This window comes from Leguminivora glycinivorella, chromosome 17 (assembly GCF_023078275.1).
Source record: "Leguminivora glycinivorella isolate SPB_JAAS2020 chromosome 17, LegGlyc_1.1, whole genome shotgun sequence".
NCBI lineage: Eukaryota > Metazoa > Arthropoda > Insecta > Lepidoptera > Tortricidae > Leguminivora > Leguminivora glycinivorella.
Genome location: NC_062987.1, coordinates 12940189 through 12958328, shown reverse-complemented (window position 1 = coordinate 12958328; position 18140 = coordinate 12940189). Strand labels below are relative to the sequence as shown.

The 18140-nt window shown below is 36.7% G+C and overlaps 1 protein-coding gene across 1 annotated transcript; it reads right to left on the bottom strand.

Moving 5' to 3' along the window:
- Positions 1 to 1574: 1574 nt before the first annotated feature.
- On the bottom strand, positions 1575 to 17773 carry LOC125235607 (putative mediator of RNA polymerase II transcription subunit 26). The gene is made up of 3 exons (XM_048142205.1): positions 17717 to 17773; positions 2804 to 4880; positions 1575 to 2320 (listed from the first exon to the last, which is right to left on the bottom strand). The coding sequence occupies exons 1-3, from the start codon at positions 17735 to 17737 to the stop codon at positions 1575 to 1577; spliced, it is 2844 nt and encodes a 947-aa protein (XP_047998162.1). The 5' UTR covers positions 17738 to 17773.
- Between the last annotated feature and the right edge of the window lie 367 nt (positions 17774 to 18140).

Sequence of the window (18140 nt, the reverse complement as noted above, 5' to 3'; positions counted from 1 at the left end):
TGCTGCAACTCCAGTTAGCGCGTCAATCTGTGTAACCTCCTTCCCGTAACATAGCATAATTTGATTTATCAGCAAGTTATACTTATATATTCTGTGGTTATACAAAAAGTCTTTCCTGTTCCAGCGCCCCACGCTTTTACAATCAAATATTATAATTAAAAGCACATAGTTTTTAAACTTCAGCTCACAAATAGAGACAACTTGAACGATCCATAATTTATTTTTGGCTTTTACGTGCATTTATAAAAGCGTGTTTTATAGTGTTTTTTAAACTATTAATTTATTTTTAATTAAGTTAATTATTTACCATTTATCATATAATCTTATTCATTCTCATCCTAATCTAATTTATAACACCTGTTAAGGCAGCTCCACATTTGCATCACACGCAATAGACGCAACAGATGTTCGAAAACCTCATTAAGAAAAAAGCCGATGCGTTTCATAATTTGATTCGATCGTAAACTCTTGGACGATTGGTAACAAAAGTATGGGACTTCGCGGGCAGAAAGCGCGACACACGCGATGCTCAGACGCAACTCAAGCCGCGATCGAGGCTGAATTCAACCACATAAATTTACTAGTAATATAATACCAACTGCGCATCATTTCTTTGCACTTGCACATACATGACTCTGATGCAATAAAGCATCTTCTGAATTGTAAATATCATTACCTGTTGATATTACAATGCGCATTTAAGAATTAGGTCCTGTTTCGCTGCACTAATGGGCCAATATCAACAAGATTGTTGGCTACATCAAAACTGACACCTCGTTACTTTAATTATTTACATTTATTATCTCCAATTATTCTTTAGCGAAATTTATACGACGCGTGCAAAAAGGTCTATGATCTGTTCATCGATTGCGTAACCTTGAGGACATTCATCTTTGTAATCGATCATTAACGTTACTTAAGTGAAATCAGAGGAAAATTTCCCAGCCTAGTGGAATCTTAACGTGTTATGATGTCATCTCATTTCACTATTTAAGCTTATGAATCTAATTAACTGCGTTTTTAGTGCGCACACGCAATGTTCGATGCGCTGTTCTATTTTCTCGCATATCTTTAGTTCTTCTCATTAAATTGTTTTTTTTTTGCTGAGTAAAAAACCACAAATATTTTTAACAACAGATTTATTTAACAAAACTTAATGCTACAAGGTACACCACTTATATTATAAAAATACTCATAACGATGACTTATCACAAAACATTTTTCGTATAACTTTTAGAATTAGATTATATTTACAACTTATTAATTATTTTGTAAATAATTGTTTATAATGTAACAGTCGATTTGGAAAACAAATAGGAAATATATTTACAATACAATCGTTTCAGTCTTAACATACGCAATTGTTTTAAGCGAATCCCTAAATTAAATAAATGCCAATCAAAAATATATATATCTACTTATTGACATTACTAATTATCTGAACACAACAAACAAAACAACACATTATGACTACGCATATAATAAACCAAATTCTTATTCACTATGAGAAACTGTTATGTCTGAAATTAAGTAGAGCACCAAAGTTTATTGATGAATTAAAATGTAGGTACATTCTACGTACTTTCCTCTTCTTCACTGAAATTATCAGATTTCGCTTCTATAACGGGAGCTGGAGGTCTCAGTAAAGCCATTGCAGTATCCACCTCTTCCTTTGAGGTTTCAGCTTCAAACAATGGCTCTGTTCTCAATATTCTCGTAATTTTAGGTTTGATAATGCGGCGTCTGCGGCCGTACCTGCCATGGCTTCCTCTGCCTTTGGAATGTGATGGAGGAGGTGGTTTTAACAGTGGGTAAGGTTCATCAACACCTTTAGGATATTTTCTTGGCGGATGATGACCAGGTAAAAGTGCATTCGGATGTCTCTGCCGGTCTCCTCTCGTTAAGTGCGGTCGTTTTGGTTTATCTTCTGTAAAACTATTTAGTGTATCGCCACTCTGTGCTGTTAAATCGATAGTAGACATGCTCTCGTGAGCGTTTAAAGAATCATCCGTTTCTATGACCGCACCAATTGGGTAGTTGTTTGAAGCATCTGCTATGGGCAAACTTTCTTCTTCTTCTTGACTTCGTGAGTATTTTACTCCCTGGTAAGGATATCTGCCAGAGTTATAAATATCAAAGTAAGGGTTACTGTAAGCGTTTAGGTTGTCGCTTACTGCTGATAGGCCACCATAATTATCATTTTTAAGCAGAAGTTGCTGCAGTTGAGACATGTCAAGTTTGATAGGCGTTGGTTTCGTAAACTGATCTCGTAATCCCAATAAATGTGTGTCGTCGCCTGGTGTTTTACCTTTCAGCATTTCTGCAACTAATTTAAGATCAACGTTAAATGGATTCGCAACTCTGAATCCATTTATGGTTGATAGTAAGCCACCATTTTGAGTATCAATATCAGGTCTATTTTGATTATAAGCTGATTGTTTGGCTATTAGTTTACTGAGTATTTCACTACCAACATCAATTTGGTGAGTAGCAACATTTTGATTTAGTCGTCCTGGCAGAGGTGTTGGAATGTTCGTTTGATCGTAATTATTACTGTGAAGACGTAAAGCTTCTGTCGATAGTCCTTGGGTTAATTTATATGGAATGTCATTTAATTTTAAAATGCTTGCTATATCTGTGGGAACTTGGCTTTGCGGACGCTGAACATTAGGGATGTTTGCGGGTGACTGCAGATTGTCTTGATAATTATTAGATGCCTGAGGTGCGTAATTTATTACACTTTGTCCTTCTATGTATCGCTTATTATCATGACCGTACGGTGGGATTTGCGTCGGTTGTTTACCGTAAAAGGGGTTTTGTTCATCTGCGACATCCTCTGATTTGCTGCTTTTTATGTTGTAGCCATAACCAGTATTCTTATCTTTGTAATATGCGTCAGTTATTTGTTTATAATATTGCTTCAAATTATGTTCGTTTATATCTTTGTTGTAATTTTGTAGGGTATATCTGCTATTGCCATCTAAATGGGGCGTTTTTACGTTATCAGAATTTGGAACTACATTAGAGACGTCAATAGGCACTATATTTTTTAATGCTTTAGCATGGTCAAAGGGTTGTTTTGGTTTAGAATCACCGTTATTTTCTCTTCCATTTTGGTAGTAAAATGGCGACGCTGTAATAAGATCCTGTTGGTTACTTCCATACGGGATCGGCTGCAAAGATTTTTTGTCATTTGTGTTGTAATAAGAGTTTCCTTGGTTATTGTTATTAAACGCCGATTGATAAAGATCATACATTTGTTGTTGTTTCAGTTGTTCATGAGCTTTGGCAGCGGCTTTTGCAAATTCTTGAGTGTCGTAATTGTCTGGAGCCGATTTAGAAATCTGATCATAACTGTATGGTTTGCCAGTATCCATATGAAACGACATTTGACTAACGGCCTGTTCAGGTTGTAACCCTATAACTTGCTGCCTCGGGAAGTTCCCTGATGGGTAATTGTCATGGGAGACAGATTGTCTCTTATCGCCCATTTTCCACCCGTAGTCACCATGAGAGTAATAGCCCGGCTGTGTAGTTTCTTGTTCTACATCTCTGGTCCGACTGCGTATGTTACTTAATGCCTGGTAATCGGGTTGGACGAAGTTCATATATACGTTATTTGCTGATGCCAAATTGCCTATACGGTGGGTGTCACTATTTGTATTGTCGACATTATCGGATAAACCTTCCTGATGGTTATTGTATGGTGAATTATTATATTGTGATAGAGAAACTTCTTGTAATGATTTAGTTAATGTATTAACGCCAGCATTCACAGCATTTTGCCAGTTTTCACGTACGGGATCCGGATAAGAAGACGATGATGGCGACGGTGTAGGTGTTTGATATTCGTTCTGGTACTGTTGTTGGTTTGGGTATCTGATTCCATTAGCAGAGTTGTCATAATGATCTATTTGCATTTTTTTACCTAAATCATTATTTTCATAATTAAATGGATTGCTTAATGTAGACGTAGGTCTATTATTATTGTAATCAAGTGAGCTGGATTGAATTGCTACAGGGGATGATACATATTGTAAATTAGGCTGGCTGGAGAGAAACACTGGCGATGAGCTAGATACATAAGTGTTTGTTGGAGTGCCAACATACTGATTATTAGGTAACGATGTAGATACATACGACGGAAGGGGTGAGGGGGTGCTTTGTACACCATCATATGAATATGCATTGTGACCATTAAATTGGAAAGGATTATTGTTGGAGTGGTACTGCGAGTGTGACATTTTTGGTTCCAGCTGTGGTATTTGATTGGGACGGTTATTTTCATAATTAGAGGGTTTGATTGTCGAGTATTGGTATTGGGTTTGCGGAGTTACAGTGTAACTTAGATTGGGTGCGGGAGTAGATACATATTGCTGCTGATGTTGCTGTTGCTGCTGCTGCTGTTGTTGTTGTTGTTGCTGTTGTTGTTGTTGTTGTTGTTGTTGTAAATATTGGTTCTCTGCCCTCATTTGCTGTAAGAACTCCTCAGGGGGCAGAGAGTACTGCATTGCCGCATACTGGTTGCTAGCCCCAGAATCGCTGTCCTGTAGAACCTCGGTCTTTTGCCCGTCATCCTGCTCCAACTGACGTTGAAAAGGATTTTTGATGCGGTAAACTTTCCTAGATCTTCCGCGATCTGCTCTGTTGAATTCTTCGTTTTTCTGTGCGTCGTCTGTCAGGTGATACTGCACACTGACGGAACTCACTGACTGGCTGCTCGGGTCTCTCTGGATGATGTTGGTACTGTAGCTTGTGATCGTCTCAATTTGACCATCGTTGGTTGCGAGTTGCTGAAGACGAAGTAGGTCCTGATCGCTAAATCCATCCTGACAGCGGACGTTTTCGATGATTAAACTGGTTATGACTAGTATCCGTATCTGAAAAAAAAGATAAAGACTGTTAAAAACGATATTCGATACCTAGTAGACTACCCACAGAATTAGATTTACGTAGAAGAAACAAGTTCATCTATTTGTATGGCGGCCGAGCGTGTCAGATTTTGTACTGAAGTTGTTACTTGCCTGTGATTTTAAATATGTCTCAGGCCCTTGAGTGTTCATAATTTTTGTGTTGTATCAATTAAATATCACGTAACGAGGCATTTTTAATGTTTATATTGACTTCAACTTACAAAAATTTACGCCCGAAAGCTGCAAGCTGCGATCAAAGACGGACAACTCAGTGGATTTCACTGAGTTCATTTGACACGCTAAGTAGATACATTTGCTTGATCTATGGTATATATGACATCTATGAGACTACCTATAGTTATTGACTGACCTAAAGCTTAAACAACCAATTTAACGATGCCAGAAAGTACCTTTGCGACAGCAAAGTAAAATACAGTAATGATCATAAAACCCACGGTGTGAACTAAGCAGAATCCTGACTAACCAGTATTCTAAGTGCACCTAGATCACACAAAAAAGACAATTTAAATCACTGAGTCACCTGACACCTATGAATAAAATATAATTCCAGGAAAGTTAGCTATCAAGTTACACAAGTGGTTCATAGCGGTCCATGGGTAATTAGTTACATGTTGGTAGTTTTGAGATAGTTCACAAGGTTGGGCTACCAAGTTTCTCTTACAGGTTTTGCCATGTCGGGTGTTGAGGTTACGCTAGGGTCTTACGCATCGCAAGATAGCAATTAGGAACTAGTTATTCGCTTTCGCTCCTTGAATTTTACACGTTCATAATGACGGGTTCCTAAATAGTTTTAGTGTAAGATTTTCTACTTGGTAGGCATAATTTATAGGCAAAATGGCATTATTGAGGTAGGTAATAATGAATTTAAATTTTATTAAAAATGTTAATTTTTTGCATTGGTATTAATGTGTCGTAAAATGAAACGTAAATGCCTTCTCAAAACATGTTATATCGTAAAACATACCATATGATGGTAAACATACCACATATTCATATGATGGTATACATACTTCTTCTCTATCCATCTAGGGTTTTTCTACCTGTCGCGTTTCCTATATTACTAAATTACGGCACAAGTGCGGAAAAAAGGAGATCCGAAACAAGAAGTGATATAATATTAAATAGGTACGTCCAAAGGAAGTGTTTTACATCGAGACGACTTGCGACACATCTCCTTGCACGTGTATTATGTCTACAATACGTTTTACAGTCAAATTTACAACAAAAGTAGCGCTAGCGCCATGAATAAATTAAAATTAATCTTCAGTGCACCCATTTCCATAAACTAAATATTAACGCTGACAATAAATTTTTATTTTCAAAAAATAATTATGATAATTTTACCTAAATAAATAACAAAGCTCAGATAGGTGTTAGACAGGATATAAAAGGAGGAAAAATGTAAAAGTGCGTACGGTTAGCGACGCTCTGGTATGTGGGATTGGCGTTTAGTGACAAGCGCGTGGCCCCTCAGCCGTAACTTTACTGGCCCCGTAGCCGAATGGCATTTCTCCGACGCCAAACGAAAGCGATACGCCGCTGGCTCTGTCGCGCCAATACGCAAGCGCGATAGAGATAGATATCTACTAGCGCTTCATTTCGTGAGCGTTTCGTGAGCGATTGTGCCATTCGGCTAGCCACCCTGTTCTCTTTGCACCGTGATTTATGACAACATTCAACTGTTATTTCGCTAATCAGTGTACATCAACATTATTTTCATTTCACATTCATGATAAACTTTTATGATACATGAGCGTTATACGGTTTATTATCCGAAAATTATTACTTATTAGATAGGTACCAACCTATTCAATTTCAATCAATTTCAAATCATTAAATTTAACAAGGATCAGACCGCACAGGCATAAACTGATGCTCCAAGAAATGTGTAATAGAATTGTAGCGATGAATCGTGAACGATTCGCATAATGGGTAGAAAGTTGGATCGAATGTGCAGGGTAAATCTATCGTGCGGGTCCGAGGTGAAAGGGCAACATTGCCAAGTTGTCACCTACGCGATTATGCCGTGACTCATTATGGCGAGTTGCGGCGTAGGTTATGTAATTATTCAATGATTTTCTCTATGTAAACCTGAAAATGAAAGGGCAAGTGAGCGCCTGAGAGGTTGTACTGGCTTGTTGTGATTCATCGTAGTGATTGCTAGGGAATAAGGTTATGCAATGGTACAACAATGTTCGTCACTCGAATAAACCTGAACTGAAAGTCAGGGGTAAGTGGATGAGTTTTAATTGTGAACTATGCGTTCATTCTGAGACTTCTTAATCTTATTATTGTATAGTAAACTAGCTTTTATCCGCAGCTTCGCTAGCGTTATATTCGAAAATCTCAGAGTGCTCCACACAAACTTCCGGGGGGTTTAAAAGAGACAAAAAGTAGCCTATGTTACTCTCCATCTCTTCAACTGTCTCCACTTAAAAAAACACGTCAATTCGTCTCTCTGTTTTGCCATGAAAAACGGACAAACAAACAGACACACACACTTTCCCTTTTATAATATTAGTATGGATAGTATGTTCTATTTATGATGGTTACACTTATCAAAAGAGATTTACGAAAAATCAACGGAAAAATGTGACGCCAAAAATCGCTAATGTACCTACGATAACTGTTAGAAGTAGGTCGTAACTTTAGTCACATGTCACTTTGATACACATTTTCCAATACAGTTTATAATATCACATGTTGTTAATTAGTTTCAAAACCATATTTAATAGTATTTTATGCAACAGGCGTTTAAAGGAGGTCAAAAAAGACGAGTGGCGTGAGTAACAATTTGAGGCGAAGCCGAAAATTGTTATTGAGACGCTACGAGTATTTTTTGACTCAGTTAAACACCGTTGCATACAATACTTTTTCTACGACCATGCACTTCGTTTTTAATAGTTTTCTTGAATAAATTTCGTGAAATTCACACTGTTTCCTGTATTTTGACTCAAAGGTTTGTACTGTCAGCTCGGCTGCGCAAAGCCTTTCCGCTCACGCCCGCAGTGTCGTTATAAGGCGTTGCCATGGTTACAGAGCCAAACAATGCGTTTTCAGTTTTTTCGATACTGCGCGCATGCGCGGAAAGCCGGCGGTCGCTGGCTTTGGGGAATAGACCTTTATGTAGGGTTTTAAAGATCTATGCACGACCCTGTAAATGACGAATAACAGTTCGGGAGTAGAAAAAATAAATAACAAAACATATCTCTCTCATAGCACTTAAAAACTGCTAAACTAAAAAGTTACCACATTGCGCATATTTCTTTCATTCTTATTAATAGTCGTTTAATGTACATTTCAATTCAAATCTATTTATAAAATCGATTAGCAGTATTTCTTAATCGCATGTGGAAGCTTACTAAAATTATCTTAAAGCTAACAAATCGATACACTTAAAATGCATTAAAATCTAGATCATCTTTGATACAACAGGTGGACTAGTCTAACAACTTATTTGTTAATTTTATATGTTTTTGCATATGAGATCCAAGTGATTTAAAGTTTTATATATACATATTAAAATAAAGCTCAGCATTATGAATAAAATGAACACTACATTAACCTTTAACCCTGAGGTCTAGTGTATTCATCGGCGACACTAAGTTCCTACGTGCATACTAATCAATTTCCAATTTGATGAGGTTTAATGTGCATGCAAATTTCAATGGCCTTTGATAGCTCTGCATAATCTGAAATGATCCAACGGCTTAGCATAAGATGATACCTTTATATTGCGTATCGCCATTAGCATATATTTTGTATTTGTGAGAAGCGACTATATCTATGGGTAGTTAAATACGAACTACAAGTAGGTACCCAGCCTGTATTACTCATTGGAAACTTTTAATACCTCAGATAAAAAATAATCATAGGCTATTAACCACCACTTGCACCAACGAACATTTTATATGGAATTTGACAGCTGTCAGCCCACTAACCCTGAATTAAATGGTTTGTGCAAGTGGGCCTTAAGGGATATCTTCCACCTAACCTTAGTAAGATACATATATTATTATCTAACTACAACCTCGGTCCTAGCTGAAGATAAATGTGTATCATTGATACCTAAATAAGTTTTTTTTATAAGATACCTATAGATACACGTGCCAGTTGGGTAACATTGTTTAGATTTTTTTGATTCAACAAATATGCAATGTGACACGCGAACGATTAAGTAAGTCAAGTTATTTGCATTAATAAACACCCAAAAGGAAGAAAGGCCTACGAAATACGAAATCAACTCGTTTTCGTTGTGACATCTGGCCTAGAGCGACCGGATTGGACGTAACAGTGTTTCTATTAATTTATGACTTATGCTTAAATAATGTAAATCAGTTCCGATGTACCAAAACAGGCGTGTGCTACTTCGTAAGTAGGTGTGAAGAGGATCGAATTCAGTTTTGTTTTCAAAATATGTTTTCCTAAACTTAGTATAGGTAAGTACTTAGTGCTTTGAATCATGAGAGGAGATAATCTTTTTTATAAGTATTTATTTATACATACATACATACATACAATCACGCCTGTATCCCATAAAGGGGTAGGCAGAGCACATGAAACTACTAAAGCTTCAGTGCCACTGAAAAAATGTTATTAATATAAAACAAAGTCGTACCTACCGATTTAAATACGTTGCAAAGTAAGCTGATTATACCATATCATTATCCCGGCATTTGCCACGGCTCATGGGAGCCTGGGGTCCGCTGTGACAACTAATTCCAAGATTTGGCGTAGGCACTAGTTTTACGAAAGCGATCTGACCTTCCAACCCAAAGGGTAACTAAGCCTTATTTGAATTAGTCCGGTTTCCTCACGATGTTTTATATCATATGACAGCAGAAAATATATAAACAGCACGGATTCGAGTTTCGCATGATTTAACCATTTCTAGTAATGTGATGCTAAATTGCAAATTGTTTAATAAATACCGTCAACTTTCGCCGCCAGTTTATAAATTAGATAGAATAACAAAGCTATCTTCACATCTTCCCTAAAGGTACCGATTACGAACAGGTTAGCTAACTCATGAAAGCCGTAACTATTATTCTGAAGTCAGAGGTCACGCGACAGGGACTCAGGCGCATGCGGGATGTTTCTCTGCCCTTTTACTGGTCACGTTTCACCCGATGCGCGCAGGGAAAGTGGCTTCCGAGCTTGCTACCTTCCTAGGTCTTTGACTTTGATGGAACGTGGGAAGACGAAAGGGAAACCTATGGGTTTGAGCTTTGTTTTACGTAATAACCTGGCATTTGCGTTTCCGGTATTACTAACGTTTGCGCGGATGTTGCGATTTTTGCAATTTATAAATAAATTAGCCGCGATAGATGATGCTGGTTCGAATCCTTTACTGCTTCGTATTTTCTGCTTTAAATTACATTTATTTCATTTTATTACTTACATTAAATTAAGCAATAATGTCATAGTAAATAAGAAGCTTAACTGATGTGTCATTAGCTATATATTTAGTGACGAAATTGTAAGTTTGGTGTCTACCTATATGTCCTACATAAAACCTGTGTAGGAAATGGTTTTTTACGTAACTAATAGAAATTTTCTAATCTATGCCATCAGCATCAGACTTGTTTGTTAGGATAGATCTATATTTAAGTAGATATGGAAATTCACTGATATCATGCACGATAAAATTAATTTAACTCATACATCATACGATAAATAATTTAATCCTTAAGTGCAATTTGAATATTTATCATTAATCAAAATATTTAATAGGCTCTACTTACTTTAATTTATCTACACTATTTACACAATTAAATTATCAGGGCCCATTGTTTTCTTTATCTATCTCTTACTAAATTCACTATACGTTAGTTAATAGAGTTCAGAAATCGGGCCTATAAATGTCACCGACCAAATAGCTTTCAGAGCCTCTCCTATGGGTTTTGACATTTCAAAATACTTTAGTTATTTTACTTAACATCATTTGTAATTTACGATTCTAAAGTATCCGTTCAGGGATGCTGTTTAATTTCTCCATACAATGAATGCTGAAAATATCGTGGAGAGATCGAATAACCAATGTAGAAGTTTTACAAAGAATGAAGAAAAAATTAGAACTTAGCAAAAGTAAAGAAAAGAATATTTTCATATTTTGGACATACAGGAGCAATGAATATCAATTTCTAAGGAAAATAATAGAGGGCAAGAGAAGTAGGGGAGGAAGGAGGCTAGCTTGGATGAATAATATTAATAGCTGGACCAGTATAAGAACGCTGCCATTCTGAGCAAGGAATGAGGTCCGAGATATGGTCGCCGACGTCCGCTGAAGACATGGCACAACAAGAAGAAGACAATGAACGGTATTTTCGTGACGTTTGTATAAGCAGGGTTAGCGTATGATTGGCGCGAGATACGTGATAGTCCCGATACCCATTCTTACGTCATTGATAAAATTTGAAAAAAAAAAAAAATATAATTGATATATTTTGCGGTGAGATATACAGTCAGATGTGAACCGTCAAAAGTCATGGTAAAACCTCAGAAACTAGACAGACAGACAGAAATGTCACCGACCTCGCAGCCTACAGACGCAATTGACGTAACACAACGGTATTGTATTACGCCGAGGCACAGAGACTACAGTCAATGTTATGTTATGACTCATGCGGTAACCGACGACGCGCGTTACGCATAGTGCTCGGGTCAATTGTAAGGTTGTGCGATATGCGGTAAGAGAGGGCCTACCGCGAAGATCGAAGTTCGCTTTGAAATGGTACATTACGATACAAGTACGTAAAAAAGGAAGTTCGAAACGAGTGGCGATAAATTAAAACATGAACACGAAATAGTACATTAAGATACAAGTGCGTAAAAAAGGAAGTTCGAAACGAGTGGCGATAAATTAAAACACGACCGAAGGGAGTGTTTTAAATCGACACGAGTTACGAATTTCCTTTTCGCACTGTACCGTACGACGTTTTTCAGTACAGATGATCCTCCGAAGTTTCGACCTGGCATATAATGAATCACTTCTCGCACTAGTGCGTAAAAAAAACACCATCTGTACTGAAAAATATGTCGAAACTTTGGAGGCTCATCTGTACTGAAAAACGTCGTACGATACACGTGCGAAAAGGAAATTCGTAACTCTTGTCGATTTAAAACACTTCCTTTTTTACGCACTTGTATCGTAATGTACTAATATTTCAGTACCGATGGTGCTTTTTGCCCTCACTAGTGCGCAAAGTGGTTCATTCTTCATGTCAATGTTGGGTCGAAACTTCAGAGGGTCATCTGTACTGGTAAACGTCGTACGTCGTCGTATTAGGGTTCTAAATTCGTTAAAGTTATCAATCACACAAATACATCGGAAAGGGACAAACGAACTTTATCGGCTTGATAACTTTAGAGTACGTTTATGAATAAGGGGGTTAAACGTTACAATATATATAGTTGTTATTTATTTTTTAAAATTCTATATTTTACGCTCGTAACGAGCAACTGTTGATATTTTTTTAAATATTGAACACCTTTATGTACACAGCTAATACAATAAATAAATTACTTACGATACACGTCACCACGTGCAAAAAGGAAATTCATAACTCGTGTCAATTTAAAACACTCCCTTTGGTCGGGTTTTAATTTATCGCCCCTCGTTTCGAACTTTTTTCCGCACTATAATATCTGATACTCTAATTAAGCAAAGCGACTGCATGTCGACTTCTTAGTTAAGAGTGTCAAACTATCTTTGAAGGTGTCATTACTTGTTACATCATCCTATCCCGGCATTTGCCACGGCTCATGGGAGCCTGGAGTCCGCTTTGACAACTAATCCCAAGATTTGGCGTTACATAAATTACTTTTCCCCTCACTAGCTCGGAAACACGTGTTTTGTCCTTTAATACCAGCGGGTAAAAACGCATTTTATCCACTAGTGGGTAAAGTAATTTGACCTTGAATAAAGTCAAATTAACTGCTTTAAAATTGATAAAAGTAGGTGAATCTAGTAATAAAGATGATTTACCACCTGTGGAACTACTGAAGCAGTGATAAACGCATTTTTTGCGTTGTAGTTTCCTCGCTATAGTGAGGGGAAAGTTTTGTGTTACACTCGGGTGCAAATGTATTTTACTTCTCGTGTATTGAAAAACTCGCAAGTTCAGGATTCTATTTCGAACCACTCGCTTCGCTCGTGGTTCAACTATAGAATCCTTTCACTTGCTCGTTTTTCAATTCCACACTCGACGTTAAAATTTGCCCCTTGTATAACAACTTTGCCCCTTGTATAACAAATAACTATTGCATTTCCAGTTAAGCAATAACAAATCTCTAACAAGAGTTATAAATTTACTAACGCGAGTAAATTACGAAAGCGTTATTGATTGACTTATAAACAAAAACGTGACAATGGTTATTCTAAAGCAAAAAACAGAACCAATAACTGTCACACGACTGAGTACCTATCCAATGTGACAATCGCTTACGAATCGTAAGCGTATGTGTGTGTCTTATTTGTTTGTCCGTCCACCAAAACGGAGCGAAACGCTAGTATTTAAATTTGTCTCATATAAGCGAAGCTATCGGCTATAAAACGAACAAAAGATAAGTGCTACCATGCAAAAAAAGAGACACGGCGATATTGATAGCTCACCGCTGGCGAGTAACTATAAACAGCGCCGTGTCTCTTTTATTTACACGGGAGTGATTATCTTTTGGCCGTTTTTATAGCCGATAGCTCATAGTTTACTAGCTCGCGGTGGGACTAGTGCCTATTGTAGCCAGCTCTCCCTATCGTTCATCTGAATTGGCGCAACAGTGCCAGACTACGTTTCAATCACCAAATAGCATCAACGGCAACGATAGTTATAGTTACTACGGCTAGGCTGGCAGTACCAATCACTGTCACATTACTGATGTGAACGCCGAGTATTGACTCAGTGTTAATATTCATGTTTATGTACCAGGCCTGTACTGTTGTGAGTAATGTTTATAATCCACGAAGGGGAAAGAGGAAGAAAACAAGTGCAATTAACAGATAGGAACTGAGAGCATCCTGTACTCAAATGGTTACTTCGCATTTGTACCTGATTATTTAAATTAGTGTTAAGTAATCGGAAAACTTGTTGGTCGTAGTTGTGATAGGTCGTTAAAAGTTTACGTTATTAAAATGTAAATACTTATATCTCATTTACACAGGTATCGGTTGTTACAGATATGTATATTGGCAGATGGCGGCCGGCGCCTAAAGCGCGTATGAATTTTTAATCCGGTGATATTAAGTATCAGTTTACTAATGAAAGTTCATCATTAAAATATTTTTAATAAGCAAAAATTCGTTAAACGAGTGAGGTTGTCAGCTAACTGGATTCCGTTCAAAGTTTCGATAATTAAGTTAAGAACTACTTTACGTGCTAGGGCGGTAAAATAGCACCATATGTAGATATTTTAAAGCCTTTTTTCAACCCACTATTACAGTAAATATCTAGAGTGTGATTACAGAAAAGAAAATATGTAATTTCAAGTCTATTGTATTTGAAACGTCTACAAATGTAGCATGAGCAGATATCATCAGTAAAAGCTGTTAATGCCTTAATTACGTGCGAAAACGAAGAATAAAATTATAACCAATCATACACATAATCTACTTATCACGTTATAATTCACTGTATTAAATTATACATTGGAACTCAGAGTACGTATGCCACTGCAATTGAATCTTTAAACTCATAAAAACATATGTGTCTCCGACTTAAAATGAGATAAGTCGTTTTATAATCAATCGTTTATAAGGTTCAGTAATGACACTTGATAGATGGTTGACAAGTGTATTGCTAATCGATGAGTTTAATTCAATGTCTGCAGACAGTAATTCATACGTCGGGTCATTGCTCTGAAGCTAATGACTTTAATGACGGCCTGACAGTCTAGAGTGGTTATTTAGTATTGCTGAGCATTACGCTGCTATTGAGAGTGTAGGAAGCTTGGACTGTCATTTTCTCTTTTGAAAGGTTTAAATGATTGCTATAAACGTAATTGGCTCGGGTTGTAAAATTTTACAGTATCTCTGATGATATATTTCATGAAGTTGTATCTAGTTTTATCCGCTGAAGATGAAAATCCGAGTTCGATTCTTTTCTCGGCCAACGGTGGACACGGTCGCTTTTTATTTAGTGTAAGACATCTATTTAACTTAATACGTTTTATGATAACATAACATATTGTTAGTCTGTTTATTACTCGTATTGTCGTTTTTTTTATTATTCAGCTGTCCGAGTTCCGTATGTTATTACATACATCATGTAACAGATATTTGTCTAACTTCCTACCATATTGTCGTTGTCGTGTTTTAAAGGAAACAATATACAATCCTAGGAAGTGTGTTATTATTTTTTGTGGCGCTAATCTACAGATCAACAAAACACTAAACAGATTATGTAGTTAAACAACACAATGCTAAGTAAACAATTATTTTAGGCATAGTACCAAAAAGCCATCGCTATAGTACATTACAAAACAAGTGCGTAAAAAAGGAAGTTCGAAACGAGTGGCGATAAATCAAGACACACGACACACGTCACGAGTTACGAATTTCCTTTTAGCACGTGTATCGTACGACGTTTTTTAGTACAGATGACCTCTGAAATTTTGACCTGACAAGAAATTAACCACTTCTCGCACTAGTGCGTAAAAAAAACAACATATCTACTGAAATAGTACATTACGATACAAGTGCGTAAAAAAGGAAGTTCGAAACGAGTGGCGATAAATTAAAACACGACCGAAGGGAGTATTTTAAATCGACACGAGTTACGAATTTCCTTTTCGCACGTGTATCGTACGACGTTTTTCAGTACAGATGAGCTCCGAAGTTTCGGCCTGTTATATAATGAACCACTTCTCGCACTAGTGCGTAAAAAAAACACCATCTGTACTGAAATGATTTTTTATGATACATTAGGAGGCAAACGAGCAGATGGTAAGTAATTACCGCCGACATGCCATGCCAACCCATGAAAGTTAAAAAAAAAATAGTTTTATTGTCATAAACACTTATGACTATAATGTCTTGCATGTTTTTAAACTATAGCGTATTCGTGAAAATTTTTCGTTATTTTCTTTGTTACTATGCATTTATATTATTAGGTATATTATGTAATAGTTATGCATGAGTTATGTCAACAGTTTTCTAAAATATGTTATTAGGACAAAACGACTTTTTTCTGACTGTCATTCGCATCATTCAGCTCAGCCTCAATTGATGAATGATCCCAACTTAAGAGGATACGGTAGCGAAAATGCTAAAATGGAAAGGAGCCCCCCTTTAAACTTGGGAATTTTAGTTAAATATACAAGTGTTATTAACTAGATTTATCGAAAAAAAATTTTCCATTAAAAACAACTCAGTCAAAAGATATTTAAAAAAAATCTTTAAAATCGAGGTTCCGCTCTCGACTCTTTCCTCCTTCAAAACTTAATCAATCGGAACGAAATTTGAGAATCTGAATAACAGTAAAATAATCTATGTCGGACCGTTTAGCTTTTTTGGTTAATTGTTACCAATCTTGAGTATCACACCTTTTTTTGCGCCACAATGAAAAAGGAAGTTATTGGAATTTTTTGATTGGCTCTAGAGTCTTTAAAAAGCAGAATATCAAAAAAACCAAAACGGTCCGACACAGATAAAAATAATAACAATCTGTGTTGAAGAAATCATTGCCCTGTCTTCAAAAACCAGGGAGGAAATAGTCGAGAGCGTTTGTATGGAGAATTGATCCCTACCGTATCGTCTTAAACGTAAATTTCAATTCTAATTTTTTTAGCCAAGGTTTAAAATATCAAAGTAGGTGTACTATTAAATTTAACGAGAAGAGGCCACGAGAATTCTTCAGAACCGCTCTGTTTTCACAACAGAAGCAGAAAAGCATGCAATGCTCGTATGTAATGCAGTGTTCGTGTACCTATTCATGGTTTTTAATACTAATACTTTTTTATTTGTTTTCTCCTATTTCATAGACTGCTTGATTTTTAATGTTGGACAAATAAAAATGCTGTAACGTTTTTTGATTGGTTTGGTTAAAGAGTATTGGTAGGGCTTATTTAGGGAGCTGATTTGATTGAGTGGTCATGTTCAGAATTTGGGTCCCCTCAATTAGCGTAAGTTGTTAAAAGAAATTAATTCGCTGTCAGTTTTGTGACGACAATTAAGCATAAAATCTGTCTAAAAATTTACTTTTTTCACATTCTGAATGTAAATTATCGCTTAAAGTTTATGTAATTAACACAAAAATAATATTTTTATTTAAATTTCATGCTTAACTATCGTCACAAAACTGACAGTGAGTTAATTTTTGTTAACGACTTACGCTAATTGGGGGGTCCCAAATTCTGAAAATGCCCTAGTATATCTTTGAAAAATTTTAAAGGTACGGAAACCAGCACCCACAGGTTATGTTGTCATTTCGGTGATTTTAAAGTAACCTGTGCATTTGGCTTACAGATGAAGATAATATAGTTAAGGTACATACTCGTATTAAAATATTTTTTGGCCGTTTTTTTTTCAGCAAAGTGTATGTTTAGCTAGTGCATGAAAAAACTTTTCCTGTCACTAACATAAAAGTGCCTTAATGCCTTTATCGTAAAAAAAAAACACCTGAATGAATAAAATTTATTTGAAACCTTCCTACTTGTATACCATGAAAATCAGTTTTTCATCACCAAATCAAAAATTTAAATTCTAAATATTCCGATTGCAGTATTTCAATCTACGTGCACACTACAGATTGCAGTATTATGCGTGCGTGTAAAAAAGTCATCCTCACCGTTTGCAGTACGGCCTTCATCTTCACATATAAACAACACTATCTCCCAAACAGTCAATCACATGTTCCGCACTTCACGAGTACTGAGGGCAAGGAACGTGGTGCAAATGAAGTTCAAGGCTAGTTTGCGAGTGGCTTATATACGGGGGTAGCGGACCGTGATAGTGCGGCTGTGTGCAACGGGTGCATGTGCATTGCACACTTGCAAGTGGGTCGGTGGTGCTCAAAGTGTAAGCTGGGCATAGTATTCCCCATGTCACTAATGTGCGTTGACATCAAAATAATATTATATTAATAGTGATATCAGGCCCCGTAGCCGAATGGCGTTTCTGCAACGCCAAAGGCCACAGAAATGCAGTCTGGCCCTGTCGAACCAGTACGCAAGAGCGATAGATATATTGCATTTCTGCGGCATTTGACGTCG